The sequence below is a fragment of the Mobula hypostoma genome, chromosome 2, assembly GCF_963921235.1.
Source record: "Mobula hypostoma chromosome 2, sMobHyp1.1, whole genome shotgun sequence".
NCBI classification, from domain to species: Eukaryota; Metazoa; Chordata; class Chondrichthyes; order Myliobatiformes; family Myliobatidae; genus Mobula; species Mobula hypostoma.
In genome coordinates this window covers 208125213-208145826 of record NC_086098.1, presented here as the reverse complement: position 1 = coordinate 208145826, position 20614 = coordinate 208125213, and the positions used below count along the sequence as shown (strand labels likewise).

The following is a 20614-nucleotide window of genomic DNA, read 5'->3' as shown; positions in this document are numbered from 1 at the left end:
AAACCTCTAAGGTGCTCCAGATCAAACAGTCCCAGTCTATTCAGTCTTGTCTTGTCACTTTCTGGCAACACTTTTGTGATTCTTTTCTGCACCTTTGACTAATCGTATCCTTCCTTCAGTATGGTGAGTAGAACTGTACAAAGTACTCCAGGTGCAGCCTTGCAGCTCTAACATGATGTCCCACCGCTTCTACTTGATGCCCATCTTATCAATATAACAGTACTCAGTCAGTTCAGAAATGCTGGTTTTCTGTACCGTGTTTAGCTGGGGAACTGTGGAGATGAGTCTATTGCCGTCTGTCCTAAATGTTCAATATAGACATCAGAATTTAAAAAGGCAGGCAAACTTCAGTTTTAGTAATGCATTTTAGATGAGAATAGTAGAGGTGAGCAATGTACCTGCCAGATCAAGTAAATAATCATAAATCTGTAAGGATGTGGTTGTTCCCTTTTGTAGAAATATTGTTCCCTTTTGTAGATATAAGGTCATGGGACTGCTGACGATTTTTGCCGCGTGCCAACTTCAGGAGAAGTGTCAGGAGCAGAATCGCGAACTCTACACAACTTTTGTTGACCTCATGAAAGCCTTCGACACTGTCTGCCGACAAGGCCTGTGGAGGATCATGTCAAAGTTCGGCTGCCCTGCCAAATTCATTCAGATGGTACACCAGTTCCATGATGGCATGATGGCCAGAGTGCTGGACGGCGGAGAATCCTCTGAGGCGTTCCCAGTTACCAATGGCATCAAACAGGGCTATGTGCTCGCACCCACACTGTTCAGCATGATGTTTACTGCCATGCTGAATGATGTCTTGCAGGACAGTGATGCTGGAATCAGCCTCAAGTACAGAGTGGATGGGAAGCTCTTCAACCTGAGGAGACTTCAGGCTGTTACCAAAGTGAAGGAGACTGTACTGAGAGACTTCCTCTTTGCCGATGACTGCGCCCTGTATGCTGGCTCGGAGCCAGAGATGCAAGTCAATATGGACAAATTCTCCACGGCTTGTGACAACTTTGGACTCACCATCAACGTCAAAAAGACTGAAGTGATGCACCAGCCTGCTCCTCATGCACCGTGCACAGAACCAAAAATCACAATCAAAGGACAGAAACTACAGGCAGTGGACCAGTTTACTTACCTTGGCAGCACCCTCTCCCGAGCAGTGACTATTGATACAGAAGTTAACTGCAGAATAGCAAAGGCAAGTTCTGCTTTCGCAGACTGCGCTCCACTGTATGGGAACGTCGAGGAATCAGTCCAGCAACAAAACTGATGGTCTACAGAGCCGTGCTACTCACTACCCTCCTGTATGCCTGTGAAACGTGGACTGTGTGTATCGAAGGCATGCAAGACAGTTCAACCATTTCCACATGACTTGTCTTCGCAGAATATGAGGCATCAGATGGCAAGATAAAGTACCAGACACTGAAGTTCTCTCTAGAGCAAGTCCACCATCAGTCCACACACTGCTGATGAGAGCACAGACCCGGTGGGCAGGTCATGTCATCTGCATGCCGGACGAGCGCATACCCAAGCAGCCCCTTTTTGGGGAAATCTCTGCTGGAAGACGCTCGCATGGAGGGCAGAAGAAATGTTACAAAGATACACTAAAGGCCTCCCTGAAGTCGCTTGACATAGACACGGCCACCTGGGAAACGCTGGCACAAAACTGCCCTACTTGGCACGGCCTCATCCACAAGGGCTGTCAAGCTTACGAGGCAAGGCGCACTACTGAAGCACAACATAAGCGCGAGCTGCGCAAGTCCAGAGCCACCAGCGCAACAACTTCAGAGCCTACACGTGTCTGCCCAACATGTGCCAGACATTTCGTGCCCGAATTGGCCTGACCAGTCATCTTTGGACACACCGCATCCAGTCTCAAAGTGATTAATGGTGTCGAGGTCTTCATCAACGATGGACAAACAACAACAGATTTTTCATCATCTCTGTAATCTCAGTAGATACTGTTTCCTTCTAAAACTATACAACTAACTCTTCTCACTTGTATTTGAAGGATCCTGATCTTTTGATATGGTCCTGGATTGCCTCCTTGGTTCATATTTTAGCTGTTCTGTTCTGGAAGGGTTGCCTAGACATGCACTTGACTGCTGAAGTCCACTCTTTCGATGAGCTGATACAGTGATACTGGACAAAGCTCTGTAGTGTTCCTCACTGCTGGGTCTATGCGCATTGCTACTAAGTAGATAATCAAAGCAATTGTTGAGCAATTTCATTGATGTATCTGATGGATGAATGGGAAACTAGCATATGCACTTGGTGCCAAGCTGCTTTCCTCTTGAGGTTGTGATCAGACTTAGTTTTTTTTAAAGTTTGGTTAAGGTTTAGGGACTGGGATGAGGAGGAGTTAAAAGTCGGGCTGGAATTTAGTTGCTCTGCACTCCAAGTCGAATGACGTAGGTGGTGAAGGTCATCCAGAGTCTAGGCCTCCACTCTGTTTGAAGATGAGCAACGTGGACAGGTGACGAAGGACATCCATGGATATTGGGCTGTAGCAGGTCTGTGGGCCCCAGGATTGGATGTCTGTGCGAGCAGGAGGCACCCAGAGTTCAGTGTCCCACCAATAGCTATTCCAGAGGTAGATACTGCAGATTGGAGTATGAAGATCAATCAGAAGTCGAAGCCTGTCCTGGAGTTGCAGGACCACCTGTGGGTGGGTGGGAGAAATAGGGCTTGTTTTATTTTTGTTGCTTGTTATGTTTTGTGGTGCCCTACTGAACATTGGGGCACGCTATGTTGACACTGGAATGTGTGGTGACACTTGTGGGCTGCTTCCAGCACATCCTTGGGTGTGTTAGTTAAACAACTCACTTCTCTGTATATTTCCTTGTATGTATGATGAATAAATCTGAATCAGGCTCACCTGAAGAGATTTGGTCTTGCTGCTACCATTGTCTATATATTTATTTATTGATTGATTGAGTGACAGTGTGGGTGAGACCCCTCCTGCCCTTCGAATCGCACCGCTCAGTAACATCCATTTTAACCTTGGCCGAATATGGGACAACTTGCAATGACCAGTTAACCAGCTAACCTTTGGACTGGAGCACCTGATGTCACGGGGAGAGAATACAAACTCCTCGCAGACAGCAGCGGAAACCGAACCCGGCTCACTGGTACTGTAAAGGTGTTGTGCTAACTACTATGCTACCATGCTGTTCATCAGCATCAGCAATGTTGTGTACACTCAGACACCGCATAGCGCTGATCTGTTAAAATGCAGTTGTTCATTTATTTATTGATGTTTTAAAAACATGACAAAAGTTAATTTTAAACCACACTTAAAATTCTCAAGAGCAGCTGCCACTACAGTAAACATTCAATCAGCCAATGAGAGCGCTTTACATACGCCAATCACATATTAGTTCACACTCTGCCTCCCCTGTATGTGGAAATGTTCTTGCTCCCTTGCCAATTTATTTCTCTTTGTTTTTCATCCATTATGCCTGGAAAATAGCTTTCAATTTCCAGTGAGGGCAATACATCGAAGGTGTTTAGGAAGAGCATTAGCATGGATGTGAAACTGCAAGTGATATGGCATTTGGAAGCAGGTGAGAAAGATGCATCGATAACATTCACAGCCAGCAGAGGTTGGTTTGATAGATTTAAACAGCACTGTAAACTCCATAGTATATGTATCTCTGGTGAAGCAGCTAGTGCAGATAGCAAGGCAGCCCAGGATTTTCCTGGAACACTGAAGGCTATAATTGAAAAGGATGTTTATCCTCCGGAGCTAGTCTTCAATGTGGAGGAAACACCAGCAAGAAGCCTCACTCAGAATTCCTCAGCATTAGCACCACCACGATCACACAACTCATGGACCAGTTCATTAATAATGACTCTGACTGGAGTAAAGCAGCAAGTCAGAGAGAGGTGTTCGTGACATGATTTTCTGCTACCGAGAACTACTTCATGAGAGGAAACTTAAGAAAAGGCAGTCAAATCTCGTTGCCTATTTGAAGAAGAAGCCAAAGTTAGAGGAGGACCCACAGCGTAGTCCCTCAAAGGTATTCCCTCTGCTACTGCTGTGATACATTGCTGCTCCACTGATGTCCGGGTGAGGCCTATTTGTGTGTTTGTTACTCCACGAATTACTGTGTATTCATATATCTTGGCTTTGATTTTTTTTTAAAAACCAGGCACGCATGTACATTTACATAATGTTATAATGACCCCGCATAGCGCTGATTTACATAGTGCTCCACCTCCGTGGAATGTATCCTCAGTGTTAAGCGGGGTCTGGGTGTATATGACTTTCTCTTGAGATAATGAAATCTTTGTGAGCTCCCCAGTAATATTGCCATTGCATGGTCAATCCTGTTAAAGAAACACACCACACAAGGAACAAGCAGCCAACCCAGTTCTGTTCTTTGCTGAAACTAACCCATCACTCTATTAGTTTAATTGTACTCTTCCAGGTGAGTGCAGTTTATCTTAGTTATAACCTGGAAAAAACTTTTTTTTCCGGCCCTGATATTCCATTCTTATGAGAGACAGAAGTGAACAGTTTTCTCTTTCAGTACTACGTTTAAAAAATTTTTTAAAATTGCTTTATTGGATTCTGAGACAGAATAGCAACTTCGGTCAGTATTTGGATTTCACATCTGTTTCATTACTAAATTTTGTTTCTCCTTTCTACAGTCGAGGGACAGAGTGTAGTTGAACTCTTTTTTTTCTTTTTGTAGGGTTGTAAATCTCCCTAACTCCCAACAACTCTAAGATACGTGACCAAATCTACCCTAAAAATAAGCAACCTTTTTAAAAAAAATGTACGTACTTGAATTCAAGTCTGTCCCTCAATTCTGCATATTCTTGCAATATTAAAATACTTGCGCACTTGGGTTGAGCTTTCATACATGAATAGTTATTCCTCAGCTGCTGAGGCCCTAACCTCTATTTCCTTCTTAAAACCTCCCAGCCATGCAATTGCACTTCCAAGAAAACTTAAGTAAGCATTTGCTTATGAAATCAATGAATTCTTTCAGCATAGGAAGAGGGCACTTGGCCCACATTCTGTGCTAGCTCCAAGCAGACTAATTTTTCTAACCCCAAGACATTAGTTTCAGTTATCTGCCTTCATCTGTTTGTGGCATGGCATATTTGGTTGCTCCTACTTCCTAGAATGTTTCCCATCATTTAAAGGTGCATGTCAAAATCTTAACTGGATGGTTTTCTGCTGCAGTCTAACATCCAGCTCAGAATAGGTGATGAAAAGCCATGTGTTCTTGATGCTTTCAATACATCCTGTACCTGAATATTATTTTTGCAAACTGCCCTTGTATGTATTTTCATGTTTACTTTAGAATGGTTTCCTTTAAAATTTGTGTTATGTATTAAATCCCTGAGTAGGAAATTAATATTTTAATTTTAGCTTAATGCAAACAATGCTTAAGACTTATTTGGGAGGTATCTTTTGAGGGATTCATGCAGATATTACATTTCCCATTAAGGTAATATTTTGAAAATTATTAAATTTCATGAAAATCATGCATAGAGGTGAGCATAGTTTAATCGGTGGAGGAACAACACTTTTTATATAGGCTTGTTTATTCATTAGTTATGTGCCATGTTGTATGACATGGGTGATCGTGGTCTTTCCATGACAATGATTGCTTTTAGCAAATTTTTCTGCAGAAGTGGTTTGCCATTGCTGCCTTCTGGGCAGTGTCTTTACAAGATGGGTGACCCCAGCCATTATCATTACTCTGCAGAGATCGTCTACCTGCTGTCCGCGGTCACGTAACCAAGATTTGTGATGTGGACCAGCTACTCCCATGGCTGCATGTGACCCTGATCGTTGGGCTAAGCAGGTGCTACAATTTGCCAAAGGGTGGCTGTAGGCTAGCAGAGGGAAGGGGCACTTTATAGCTTCTTTGGCAGAGATTATGCCCACCCCAACACTCCTTTACGTAAGCACTCATTTCAATAATTTTCTGTTAATGTTTGAAGGAAAAAAGTGTGGCATTATTTGCTGGTTTTCTTATAATCAACAATGGTAATTTATTAATTGGATAATGTAGTCACAATTACCCTTATAACCAATGAAACAGTATTTAAAAGTAATTCTCTAAATTACTCCTGTGCATACAGTTTCTGTCAAGAACACTTCCTGACTTAAGCTACTTTTCTCCAGTGAACTATTACTTCCAACTCTTGTGTTTGTTTACCTGTAAGATCAATTCTGTTGTTAATTATGTACAAATAATAATAAAAGACAGAAAGTGCAATCTGCAGGCTTGTTAGCTGTTTTTCATGGTTAATAACTTTCTAGAGAATAATCTAATTTGTCTATAATTGAAATAAAACTTAATCTTATCACTTTATTCACTATTAAATTTGCTTATCCATATATAGTATTGGCAATAGCCTTATGCGCATGTAAAAAAGTTTATGTAAAATGAAAATGTTTTCAAAAATAATGAAATGAAAACTAAACATTAGTATAAAGATCAGTAAGCAGTAAAAAAAACTAAATCAAATCAATATTTGGTGTGACCATGCTTTACCTTTAAAACTGCATCATTTCTATTGGGTACAGTATCATGCAGTTTTGTATATTTAAAAAATTGGCTTGGAGGTTGTTCCAAGCATCTTGCAGAACTTTCACAGTTTTTCTGCAGACTTTGGCTGTCTCACTTGCTTCTATCTCAACAGATAATCGGAGACAGCCTGAATGATGTTGAAATTAGAGTTCTGTGGAGGCCATACTATCTGAAATCTAGGATGCCTCAGACTTCTGCGGCATTGCACTGTACATTTTATATATATATATATATGTATAAAATGTACAGTGCAATGCCGCAGAAGTCTGAGGCATCCTAGATAATGTGTGTGTGTATATATGTATATGTAGCGGTGTGCTACACACAGTGCTAAAATAACCACACCTAGTCGGTGAGTTGGAGTTGCAATGAAAGAGATTTATTCAAACTTCGCAGCCTGCTTTAAAGGCTTCCCATTCCTGCCCTCCCTGGGGCGTGACTGCTGTGGGGAATGCATATTCCCAGACCCTTTCCGCGCGCGGGATTTTCCCCCTGCTGGTGAAGATGGCCTGGCGCCCTTCTTGGGGCCGGCCCTCTGCGCGCGCTGTTTCGTGAGCCGGTTCGTGTGTGCTAGAAAGTGGGTCGCGATATATATGTATATATATGTATGTATATGTGTATATATATGTATATATATGTACTCACTCACTCACTCACTCACTCCCTTGATAAAGTCACTACATTATATATACTCCCTTGATAAGCTTATTCTCCCAATTCAGTTACTGTCATCCCACATTGTAATTTGGATTAGAATTGCAACATCAACCAAAGGAAAATCTGGCCCAGGAGAGCATTAGGCAGGATTTTGTGTTTTTAGTTCTAAGTGTCTAAAATACAAACCAATAAAAGGCAAGTTGCTAGGAAATTGTGCCATTCTGATGCAGATGTTTAAAAACCTGATAAAAATAAATTGACAGTTTATTTTGATTCACGCTGTCCTCTGAAAAACCATGTTTTCAAAAGAAAGCTCCATTATTGCACAACCCTTTTATAACTTGCTGTGAATCTCTAAACATTACTACCGGTACCGACTGCAATCTAGTTTAGAGTGGAGCATAAAGTTGCCAAAAGGTAGGCAAAATTAGTTTTTTGCACTAACGTTAATATTTCATATTCTAGAGCTGGAATAAAGATTAGGTGATTTAAAATTTTAAAACAAAATGGAACCCAAGCAATACATGGTGCTTGTACAGAAATGGCCTATAATTACTAAAGTAACAGCCAGAGCATTCCCTTGCTCTTTTATAGTCTTTAGTGAAACTCTCTTCTTTACCACTACACTTTGACACTTATCATTTATAATCCTCATTTTTCTCCAGGAAATGCACTTTATATTTCTAATTGGGTGGATAGTTGCAAAGAATTTTAAATTCAGACCTCTTATGGAATATACTACCTTTCAGCTGTAGTTGTTCAAAGATTGGCGTGTATTTGCAAGAATTGGAACTTGAATTGAAGGGTTTATTTTACATAGATATGGCTGAATGAGACAGCATTCAACTGTGGTCAAGGTGCAAGGTATTCACAATAGCAGGCAAAAGTTCAATAATAGCAGTAACATAATTGAAAATATTGAGCAACGAAGCATATTCTCTCAAAATAAAAACATGTATATGGTCGAAGACCCTGAATGACAATGTCCGGAAATCGATGGTACAGTCTCCTGGTGGTGTCCAGATTCATGCCATCCAGTCTTTCATTCCACCTCTCAAACATGGGAGGGCAGCATCTACGGGAGAGGCTAGGCCCCAGCTAAGCTTGGTCACCATGCTGTAGCGCTCCACATCTCTCACCTGGTCTGTAGCAGCAGCAGGCAAGCACAAGGCTCGAGCCCTAGTTCTCGCTGCAGCCGATGCTACACAGCTCCATGTCGACTGTTCCTCCACCAGACAAGGATAACAGGCCTGAGCATTTTACATTATCACTGTCCAACAGAGTCTTGTGATTGCAAGTGAAATGTCAGAGACAATCTCCCATGGTTATACTGTACCAACTTCGATGCTTCCATGTAGTGGGCAGTAAAACTCTCTGCAGCCAGGTCAGCTCTTCCGCTCCCAAACCTGCTCCTCTGACATCTCAAATGTTTCCTTTGACACCTTGGCCAGCCCTTCTCTGACACCAACCCAGCTACTCCAATCATCAAGCAGCACACTGGTGGAGTAGAATTGTTTTTGGATCATCAAAAAAACTAATTTTACAAAGAAAAAGATCATGTTTAAATATTAACCTCTTGTCAAAAACAAAATTTCTGTTTCAGGTTTTGAACTCTTCTTGCTCCTCTTTGAACAGATATATAGATTAATTTACTAATTGCTTAATGTACATGAAGCACAGTTAATAGTACAAATGGCCTTTGAGATTCGTTATTAGGCATGTAAATTGGACTGTAGTCATGCAGAGTTACTGAACTTTGTGCTTTAAAGTTTAAAGCTACTCTTAATCAAGTACTATGCACCCATGTTGATTGTCAGTGAGGAGATGAAGTTATTTTCAATCTGCATAGTATGTATTTAATGTTTCAGTCTTTTTTGAGTAATCTTGTAAATATATTGATTAGATAGATACTTTATTGATCCCAAAAGAAATTAGTGTCACAGTAGCATTACAAGTGCACAGATATACAAATATTAGAAGAGAAGTAAGGAAGAATAAAAAATGTTACCTCATCAGTTTAACAGGAGGAAGCCATCATTTCCCTAGCTATACATTGACTCATTTTAGAGCCTAACGTCTGAGGATAAGAATGACCTCAAATTGTGCTGTGTGGAGCAGTGCATTGTTTGTTTAAATAAAGCATAAATGGTTCTAATGGAAAAATAAGTGAATTACATACATTATGACATTACCATGTGATAAGTACGTGTCTTGCCTAAAATAAGAACAAACTGAGGCTTGCATCTCTTGGGCTCCCATCTTTTCCTTCAAATTAATTTTTATGTTTTGGACTGTGGCCTCCCAGTGAGGAAGTCAGGGTTCTAGTTGCAGAAGGAGGTACAGAGGCTCAGGTTTTGGAATTTGACTCAGACCGAGGGTATGATTGTGTTGAATGCTGAGCTGTGATCAATAAACAGCATCCTGATGTAGATATTACTATTGTCCAGGTGACCCAAGGCAGAGTGGAGAGCCGTGAGGTTGCATCCATTGTAGACCTATTCTGGTGATAGGCAAATTACAGCGGGTGCAATTCCTTGCCTAGGCAGGAGTTCATTCTAGTCATAACCAACCTCTCAAAGCACTTCATCACAGTTAATGTAACTGCAGCTGGGTGATAGTTACTGAGGCAGCTCATCCTGCTCTTCTTGGGCACTGGTATGATTAAAACCCTTTTGAAGCAGGTGGGAACCTCGACTGAAGATCTATAGAACTCACTTGCTAGTTGTTTGGCACAGATTTTCAGACTGGCTATGAATCACCTGGTTCCTCCACAGCTTTTTGTTTGGGCATGTACGGTATGTTCCCAAAGGCACACACTCATCTACACAGACCTTTCTGAAGGGGAATGTGTAGCTTCTTTGGCCCTAACTCAGATATGGCCATGATGAAGGCTTCAATGTATTCTCTACATGAAACCAATTTGAACTTGTACATAGAGAGCTGTTTGTGGGTGTATGTATGGGAGTGTGTCTTGTGGCAAGTAGTAGCATAGAAAATTCTATTAGAACATTTGGTATTCAACTGTCTGAAGTACAATATTGCAATAGATAAACTGGTTTAAGGTAATTATGACTCCACCAAACTTAAAGCAGAAACTATACTTCAGTGGATAATTACCAGATGAGTTCAATCTTGAAATTTGATGACACAGAAATAAAAGGATAGAATCAAGAGTAACACAACACCGATACATGTCCTTTGATTCCACAGGCCCATGCCAAACATGGCAGCCTCTTTCCTAGTCCTAGTTCCCACATTTGGCCCGTTTCCCTCCAAGCCCCTCTCTGTCATGTACCTAGCCAAATGCCTCAGTTGTTGCAATTGTACCCACCACAACCACTTCCTCTGGCAGCCCATTTCAGTTGCCCAATACCTTCTGTGATTTTTTAAAAAAATGTCACTTGTATCTACACCTTTTAGCTTTGCACTTCCAATCCTGGGGAAAAACACTTGGCTTTCATAAATCAAAATATTGAGTGGGATGTTATGTTGAAGTTGTATAAATATTGGTGAGGCCTAATATGAACTATTGTGACCAGAAATGCACACCTACCTACAGGAAATAAACCAATAAGATTGAAAGAGTGCAGAGAAAATTCACAAAGACGTTGCCAGGACTTGAATTATAGGGAAAGGTTGAATAGGTTAGGACTTTATTCACTAGAGTGTAGGAGAATGAGGGGAGATTTGTTAGAGATGCACAAAACTATGAACAGTATAGATAGTGTAAATATAAGCAGGCCTTTTTCACTGAGGTTGGGTGAGACTATAACTCTTAGAGGTTAAGAGTGAAAGGTGAAATGTTTAAGGGGAACATGGGGGGAACTTTCTCATTCAGAGGGTTCTGAGAATGTGGGAGGAGCTGCAGTGGAAGTGGTGGATGTGGGTTTGATTCCAATATTTAAGAGAAATTTGGATGGTAGGGGTATGAAAACCTGTAGTCTGGGTGCAGGTTGATGGGACAAGGCAGAATAATAGTTGACATGGACTAGATAGGCTGAATGGCCTGTTTCTGTACTGCAGCATTCTTTAACTGGTCACCTATCTATCTCCCCCAACTGAAGTCACCCATCATTCTTTTGCATCCTAAGGAATAAAGATTGAAAGGGGCCAATCCTCCATGTAACTGAGGCCCCCTAATCTAGGAAGTAAATCTCTTCTAAATCAGAATCAGGTTTAATATCGCTGGTATATATCATGAAATTTGTCATTTTGTGGCAGCAGTACATTGCAATATATAGTAAAAACTATAAATTACAATAAGCATTTTTAAAAATGAATTAAATTAGTGCAAAAAGAGAGGGGAAATACTGAGGAAGTGTTTATGGATTCATTGTCCATTGAGAAATCTCATGGTGGAGGGGAAAAAATTATTCCTGAAATGTTGATTGTGTGGCTTCAGGCTCCTTTGCACCTCCTTGATGGTAGCAATGGAAAGAGTATCTTGTGGGTGACGGGCGTTCTTAATGACGGACGTGTCTTTTTGAGACATGACCTTTGAAGGTGTCCTGGATGCTGGTGAGCCTAATGCCCATGATGGAGCTGGCTGAGTTTACAACTTTCTGTAGCTTTTACTGATCCTTTGCAGTGGTGCTGCCGTACTAGACAGTGATGCATCCAGTTAAGATGCTCTCCACGGTACGTCTGTAGAAATTTGCAAGTGTCTTTGGTGACATCAGTTCACCTCACACTGCCAAGGAAATATAGCAGCTGCCTAGCCTTGTTTGTAATTACATCATACACTGAGCCCAAGATAGAGCTTGAGAGATGTTGACACCCAGGAATTCAAAACTGCTCACCTTTTCCACTTCTGATTTCTTGATGAGAACTGGTATTTATTCCCTCAATTTCTCCTTTCTGAAGTCCACAATCAATCCCTTGGTCTTCCTGACATTGAGTGCAAAGTTGTTGTTGTGACTCCACTCAGCCATCTGATTTATATTGCTCCTTACACCTTCATGTCATCATCTGAAATTCCGCCAACAATACTGTCATCAGCAAACTTGTAGATGTGTTTGAGTCACACAGCCACACAGTCTTGGGTGTAGAGAGAGTAGAGCCGTGGGCTAAGACTGCTCTAAGCACACTTCCTTGAGGTGCGACAGTGAGAAGATATTATTTCTGGTCCACACAGACTGTGGTCTGCTGGCGAGGAAGTAAAGTATCTAGTTGCAGAGGGGTGTTGTGCATCCTCTCCAGCTTAATATAGTCTTTCCTATAACATGGTGACCAAAACTACACAATACTTCGAGTGCACTTTCACCAACTACTTGTTTAACTGCATCATTGTGTTTCACTGTTAAACTTGATGCCCTGATTGCTGAAGTTGAAAGCCAGCACGCTAAACCACTTTCACCATCCTATCTACTTGAGTTGCTGCTTTCTGCAAACAGCACACTTGTACCAAGTTTCACAACTCTCGTTAGTGCCCTGCCATTCGCTATATAGTTCCTACTGTGCTTTCAGTGTCCAAAATGGATCATCTCACACTTACCCAAGTTGAAAACCATTTGCTGTTTTCCATCCTACCTCCTTAACTGATCAACATCTCTTTGTAATTCATTGTAACCTGCCTCGCTGTTAATAAGGCGCCCTGATTTAGTATCATCAGCAAACTTGCTAACCATGCCATGTACATATCCAAACATTTACATAAATAATGGTAGAGTCTCAGGATTGACACCTGGGACACACCATTAGTTACTTTCTCCAGTCAGAGAATCTACCTTCAACATCATCCTCTACTTCCTATCATCAAGCCAATTCTGAATCCACCTTGCACTTGTTCAGACCCTGGGGATTTCTCCACCTTAACGAGCTTCAAGGTTGCAAATACTCCCTTGTGATATGTACATATTTCAAGATCTCACTACTGATTACCCTAATTTCTTTGGCATTGTTATCCTTGGTAAAGACAGAGGAGAAATAGATATTAAAAACTTGTGTTCATTACCTGTAGCTCTGCAGAGAGGCGACCCTGATGATCCTTAAGAGGACCTAATCTCTCCATGTTACCCTTTTAGTGCTAATATAATTTGAAGAGCTTTTTGAGATTACCTTTGACTCCGCCTCCCAGGTCCATCTCATACTCTCTTTTTTCCCTTCATATTTCTCTCTGAAGCCTGGTCATAAGCTTTTTTTTGTATTCATCGAGGGATTCATTCATACCCAGTTGCCTAAAATGCATATGTGCTTCCTCCTTTTTCCTTCCCAGAGCCTTGCTATACCTCAACAGTCTACCCTTCACTGAATGCTTTTAAAAGCCTTCCACTTGCCAACTTTTCCTTTGCCTTTAAACAGTCTCCCAGTCAACCCCTGATAGATCCATGCCTAATGCTGTTAAAGTTGGCCCTGCTCCTGTTCAGGGCTTGAACCTGTGGCCCTGTTCTATTTTTTTCCATAACTATTTTAAAACAAATAGAATTGTGCCTTCCTGAGTAGGTTCTATATGTTGCGCATGAAAACTGTCTTAGACACACTGTAGAAATTTTGTACCACCCAGCCCTTTGCACTCTGAGTCAGTTCTGGGAAAATTGATCTCTCCCACTGGCACTACCATACTGCTGTCACAACTTCAACACATCTGCTGCTTGTGTTCCGGCGGACTACTTAGAGCCTGTTGTAATTCTAAATGCCACTTAAATGCCTTGTGAGATAATCCATGAAGAATGCACTCTGAAGTAACACTGTTACTAACACTCCCTTATTAGAAAGGCAACACCTTCTCCATTCTCACTTGTTCTTCTGCCACAACGAAAGCATCAATATCCTGGAACACTAAGCTGCCTGTCCTGTTCTTCTCTCAGCCATATTTCTATTATGGCCACAATGCTCCAGGCCCTAGAGGCAATCTTCATCCTCAGTTTGTTCACTTTACCTGTTAAACTACATGCATTAGAATAGACACAAATTGAAGCAGTGATCCTATCTACCTTTTTACTGTAAATGTGGCTGTTCTGATCTCTAGTTTTACATGTTTCGTTATGTTTCGAGTACCCATCCCCTCACTGATTTAGCTCTCCTAAATTCCACTCAAATTTAAATAATCCTGGATGGAAAAGTAGATCTCCCTGACATTGGTGCACAATCTCTAGCTGTTTACTGTCCCTTTCAAGAACTTTCTGCAGCCAATTCAAATGTCTTTGACCCTAACATCTGGGAGGTAACACACTATGTCCTGGCATCTCTTCTGTGGCCACCATCTCCTACCTGCCCCACCCCCCTTCCCTGGCACTATTAATATCCTGTGACTATCACGCTGGTTGGGTGTACCCTTTCCTTCTGAGCCTCACAGTGCCAGAGAGGGATCACTGCAGCTGCTCCTGAAAAGGCGTATACCTGTAAGTGAGAGAATGGCTATTGGGAAACCCTGTACTGAATCAAGGACCAAGATCAACAACAAAATAAAACCTTGTCTGTTCTTACCTGTGCTTTCTCATTGAATTTAAAAACGTAAACACAAGGAATTCTGCAGATGCTGGAAATTCAAGCAACACACATCAAAGTTGCTGGTGAACGCAGCAGGCCAGGCAGCATCTCCAGGAAGAGGTACAGGACGTTTCGGGCCGAGACCCTTGGTTAGTCCTGATGAAGGGTCTCGGCCCGAAACGTTGACTGTACCTCTTCCTTGAGATGCTGCCTGGCCTGCTGCGTTCACCAGCAACTTTGATGTGTGTTGCTTTCTCATCGATGCCTCTTTTAAGTGCTGATCTGACTCTGCACACCAGGGCTTCTAACTCCGCCTATTCATGCCAAAGCCTCAGCTCCCCCACTCCAACAATAGCCACTCCATCTGACCCTTGCTATTTTTCATTGGCTGCCGCTAATCAGCTAAATTAGCTAATCATTGATTAACTAACATTTCGAAAATGTGTCTCTTAGGCTATGTCCACACTACGCCGGATAATTTCGGAAACGCCGGTTTCGAGTAAAAACGACAGGCGTACACACTAAGCGTTTTTCAAAATATCTCCGTCCACATTAGGTGGATATTTGGGCGAATCTCCTCCTACTGGGCATGCGCAGGACACAGAAAACAAGCAAAGAGAAAATGATATACTTGGTGCGCGTTTGTCCAGCTACAGAGTAGAAAAACTTTAAAGGAATTGCTCTTGTCTCTTGCGCAGGAGGACTTAAAACTAAAAAAAAACAAGTACTGGAGTGTATGGAGGCAACCGACAGGGAGTTCACGGACAGTATGACCCAGCTGACGACGAACATTGAAAAACTGACTAACTCTGTTGCATTAATAAAGCACCTTGATAAATGTCTGCATCAGTGTTATCTTGTATTTCCATACAATGTTACATTAGGCTGTTACACATCTATTGTCAGAGAAGTACTTGCATAAATAGGTAAACCACCTGCATACAAGCAAGGACAGAAAACAGGGCAAAGTGAGTATACGTATTTATTCGGTAAGCTATGGGTCAAAGTATTTGGTGAGTACATTTCTAACCCTTCTGGCTTCAGTCTCGTTGCCGTCTTGTTGCGTTCAAGAAAACAACGATATGCATGCTGCGGCAATCTGTTCCGGCACGTCATGACAGCATTTTTAAATAGTCAAAAAAGCTCACTTTACAATTTAACTCTCACGCCGTTCACACCGACTGTGCATTATAACAGCTTGCGCAGTACCAAGCAGAAGCAGAAAAAAGCATTGTTGTTGTGGTGTTGTCATGACAACGATTTAAAATCTCTCTGTTTACCCCGTACACACTACGCCGGATATTTAGCATTTTCAGATTTATTCACTCTGGAGAGTGTTTTCGAAAATCTCCGCTTTCAGGGGCTGAAAACGCCGGGTCAGTGTGGACGGGAGGGCAAAACGAAGAGAAAAAGCTTCGTTTTCAAAATTATCCGGCGTAGTGTGGACGTACCCTTAGTGTCTGTTCAAGGAAACTCATCAAGTACTGAGACCTACCTCTTTTAAACACTTCATCTTTCTCCATGTCCTTGATCCTGTGAAGGGAAACTCCTTGGGCAAACAATCAGTCATTAAACTATTTTAAAGAAGGCATACAAGGCAAATTTATGAGGTGAAAGGCTCAAAAAAAAATCAATGGATTCAAGAAATTCAGTAGGCAGCACCTTTGAAGAGAAAAGTATTATTTCACGTCAATGACCTTTTTGTAAGAAATTATGTAACATTGACAATCATTTCCACAGACTCTGTCTGGACTAGATGGGACAGATGAATAAAAATGAGCAACTTTAGAAAAGTGGCCAAAGTTGTGAATGAATTTGGGAAAAAATTAGAAGGAAAAATGACCAGGTATTTTATGAATGTTGGCTCAAGATAAGACTTGTGTAAAGCATTATTTATTCCACATTATCATAAAGTAATAACATAAAAAAGGCTGAAGTATACTGCAGGTTGAGCAACATTTTTGGAGAGAGAAATACAATTAATATTTCAGAGTTGTGACCTTCATTCAGAATATAGTTGAAATATTTAGTTTTTCTCTCTCTCTGTAAGTGTCTGACTTGGAATGTATTTTCAGCATTTTCTGCTTTATTTCACAATTTTCAGCATTTGTAGTATTTTGGAGCAGGTGTAGCAGGACATCAGTTTAATACCACCTGGTATGCTCCGATGAAGACATTCTTGAGATAAACTGGACCAGATACAATGCTGGAATTTGAAGTCTTATTCCTAGTTTGTGATTTTGGGCATCTAGATTGGAATTTGGTCTTTTAATCACTACACCATCACTCTCTCATGGATCACACTCACCTTGGGTGTCAAGCAATGTTCAATCCTAAACAATCCTTTTGGCAAAATATTCCATCTCCTTCACAAATTGTGTAATAAAGAAATTTCTCCTCCATTCTCCCTACGGTAAACTTAGATTATTGGAGATAGGAAATTCAATCTCTTCAATCTGATGTACTATCTTATCTCTATTTATTTGTAATGAACAACTTGCGTTTTATTTCCCTCATCGTTTTCTGTTCCACAGATAACAAAACTGGGTGATTTCTGCAACTCATATGGACAAGTCTTTGTGATTGTTGACATGAGATTCCAGCTAATAGGAAGTTTGCTCCCTAGTTTTGCTGAGCACATAGTTGAAGGGAGAGGGCGGAAACACACTAATTTGCAAAGCTGTTTTGAAAACCATGCAAATGGAAAAAGGATCTAGTGCTTTCCTAGTGTATATGACAAGTAAACTCTTCTCAGGCTTCCATCCGGGTTAGGTATCAATTTTTACAGGCTAAAATCGATACCTGTACCCAGCTGGAAGCCCAAGAAGTGTTTATTCGTCATACAGGTGGACTTGGTCGTGCTAATATATGTACAGGAAACCATCTTGTTTAATTATAATTTTATAGCAATACAAAGGTAATTTTTCAAAATTTCTAGATGTTTATAGCATCTTGAAGCAGATTTGAGGTAGCTTATCCAAGTGATCACTATCTACATATGTTAGCTGCGTATAATTTCTGTGTTCATATGTAAAGTCATCTGCCTAAGAGAAACCGTCATTTCTGTAATATTCTTATTTGGAGTGCTACATTGGTTTGGTTTTCATTCTGCAGTTCTTGACCTGCACAACCGAAAAATTCCTATCCTGGATTAAGACAATTTCTGATTGACCTTGAGTTGGTATGAGCCAACTGAGTTGGATGCACTCTGTGCCAAGTGAGCATGACTGGTTTCCTATTTCACAGCTTCCAAACAGTACATGCACGAAGTGCCAGACATTGACGCTGAAGGAAATGACAAATTGCTTTCATCTGAATGTCAGATGACCATAACCAAAAAGGAAATGGGAAGATGTGGAGAATGAGTTGAAGGAACACGGAGGGATTTATTTTGATTCTAAGGAAACTACTTTGGGAGATAAATTTGTTAGCATTTATTAAGTGAATAAAACTTCATTTTCTCTCCAATTTCCTCCTTGCTGCATTGTTTTGTTAAGTGCAGTATTTGTGCTGCTTGAAGTCACTGACAATTTTCAGAAATCATGATTACTGGACTTTTCCTGAATAATCTTGCCTTTATCCTTTTTTAAAAAGACCAGGATTTTGTGAATAAAACATGCAAGAGTCATTTATTTGCTTTAACAAAAGCCTCAGCCCTTTAAGCAACACACATAAAAGTTGCTGGTGAATGCAGCAGGCCAGGCAGCATCTCTGGGAAGAGGTACAGTCGACGTTTCAGGCCGAGACACTGCAGATTTCCTCGTATTTGCCTCAGCCCTCTACTTCCTTTATAAACACCAAAAACAGTCACCTTTTACTGACTTCATTACATCAGACACCTTCACTTAAAGTCAACACAAAAACTCAAAGGTAGAGTTTGTGAATTATGCAGAACATTTTCTATTTTGAACAATATGTGTCATCTGTCACCCATTGCATTACTCTACAAGCCAATAAGAGGCATGTAAAGATGCGAAAATGTGGTTCACTTTTGTTGAATCTGAAAGAAGAACGTTGAAAATGCCCAGTGGATAAGATGGTAATCTGACTTCATATTACAGATGGATAACTTCACCCAGAACCTGGCCAGAATACAAGCAGGAGAAATGATATTATCTGAAATTGTTGCTGTTCCCCAAGCTTGCATGGGAGGTCACAGATCTACAAGTTAGAGTTGGATGTAGAATTAATGCGACAAGCAGCAGTAAACTCTGATCATTGGTTTCCAAATGTAGAGAAAATGCACAGGAAGACTGGGAAAATACTTATGATTTGCTGCTTCACTTTGTTTACTGACTCTTGTTGCTCTCAATCTATTAACAAGTCATTTCCATAATTGGGATAGCTTGGATGACCCCTTGCCTCACCCTATCAAAGAGATTCCCTTTGTCCTATTCATCCCTACCCTGCAGATGGTCTAACCATGTTGCCCCTCTAACAATAGAGATGCCAAGGCCTCTTCCATTCTTCCTCTGATCAGAGATATTTTGCAGGATTTGAAAGGTGTAAATATTTAAAATTAATATTTAGACCACATTAAACATGTAGATTAACTATCAGCATTGTTAACTTCAGTGTATTCCGCTTATTTATGCTGCCAAATTCTGGGCACAGAAGTTGAGAAGGGAGTATTGTTCAATATTGCTCACTGGTTCTTTAAGGAATCAATGCCTAACTATCTCCTCAGTTTGTACACGTCTGAACCATTTGGATATTTTTGAAGTTATTAGTGGTCACTAAATGCAATTTTAGTCTTGTAGGAACAGTGATATTTTGCCTAATAATTTTTAGCACAATTCAGTTATTAATACCATAATTTTCCTTTTACTTTACAGCCTTTCACTACAAGGAATAAAAATTTCTGCAGACATTGAATAAAACAGGTTTTGATTTGTGTTAAGTTTCTAGTTATCAATAGCGAGACGGATGATGTTTAGGGGCTGGATGGTCTGCCTTGTCATGATGTTTTGGTATGGGAAATTATTGTGTGGAGTTGCCCTTGTCCAGGCATGTGGACTCTATTCTGGTCATGCTCCTGAGGTTCTTTGTCAATGGTAGAAACAGTTTAATTCAGGAGTGAATTTCCTACTGCAGCATTCTCAAATTCTGACCTGCCTTTGTTCAGATAGGTTTCTAATCTATCATGATACTAGAAGCCAACAATGAATTTGTTACTTTACCCTAGAGGTAGCTGGATGAAACCTGTTCAGAGGATGGTCTATAAGTTGCAAAGTTACAAAATTGAAGATGGACTTCCAAATTTTTTCCCCTGCTGGCAAATCCATTGTACATGTGTTAAACTGTGTTGTAATATAATTTACTTGCTTCCTGGGGAATCAAATTCCGAATAGTTAAAACAATTTCAGTAGTAGTGGCAAAGATAATAGTGGGAGGAGACTAAAACCCATCATTGTCCTGTAGCATCAACAAAATCAAAATATAGTGAGCAACATGTGCAGAACTTGATATATATGCGCAAAGTAGCCTGTTTCCTCACTCAAGAAACTGAAAAGTACTTCTTAAAAATGAGTTAACACTTGAATGACCTCTTTCAAAATTACAGGTATTAGAAATTTAGAGCTAACTTTGTGATTTTTACCAGTCTGAATACAGATAATGAGCTCATTAGGGTGCGGCACATAATATAAAAATAGTACACAAGGATGTTGACATCAAAAACATGTAATTTTGATATTTTTATGCTCAAAATGCTTAACTAGCAATGTAAGAAGCTATTTTATATACTGCATGTCTTAATTAGTGATATTAGCTAATGGAAAGGTTACTTGATCTTTTTTTTTTGTTAATGTAAAGATTAAATTTAAAGTACTGCTTACTCACTGGAAAACTTGAATTTACTTGGTCATGCATTTGCTCTGAAAGGATATGGGGAAATAGCATTTTATTAAGCGCGATCGTGAACAATAGCCAGATCAGAAATGCCGGTCAAGTCAACTAGTTCCCAAAGA

General features: G+C 40.6%; 1 protein-coding gene across 5 annotated transcripts in view; it reads left to right on the top strand.

Annotated features, from left to right (window-relative positions):
• The window catches only part of LOC134342833 (beta-1,4-galactosyltransferase 5-like), a 90695-nt gene that overhangs the window by 16440 nt on the left and 53641 nt on the right, over positions 1 to 20614 (top strand). The window contains exon 1 of one of the 5 annotated variants that reach the window (XM_063041448.1): positions 3200 to 3569. The exons of 2 other annotated variants lie outside the window; for them this stretch is intronic. In XM_063041448.1, coding sequence (XP_062897518.1) covers positions 3530 to 3569 — 40 coding nt within the window. In that variant the 5' untranslated portion in view covers positions 3200 to 3529. Of the gene's footprint in view, positions 1 to 3199; positions 3570 to 3640; positions 4076 to 5458; positions 5928 to 20614 lie in introns of those variants that run through there. 2 more of the 5 variants (XM_063041450.1, XM_063041449.1) reach the window with 2 other exon arrangements.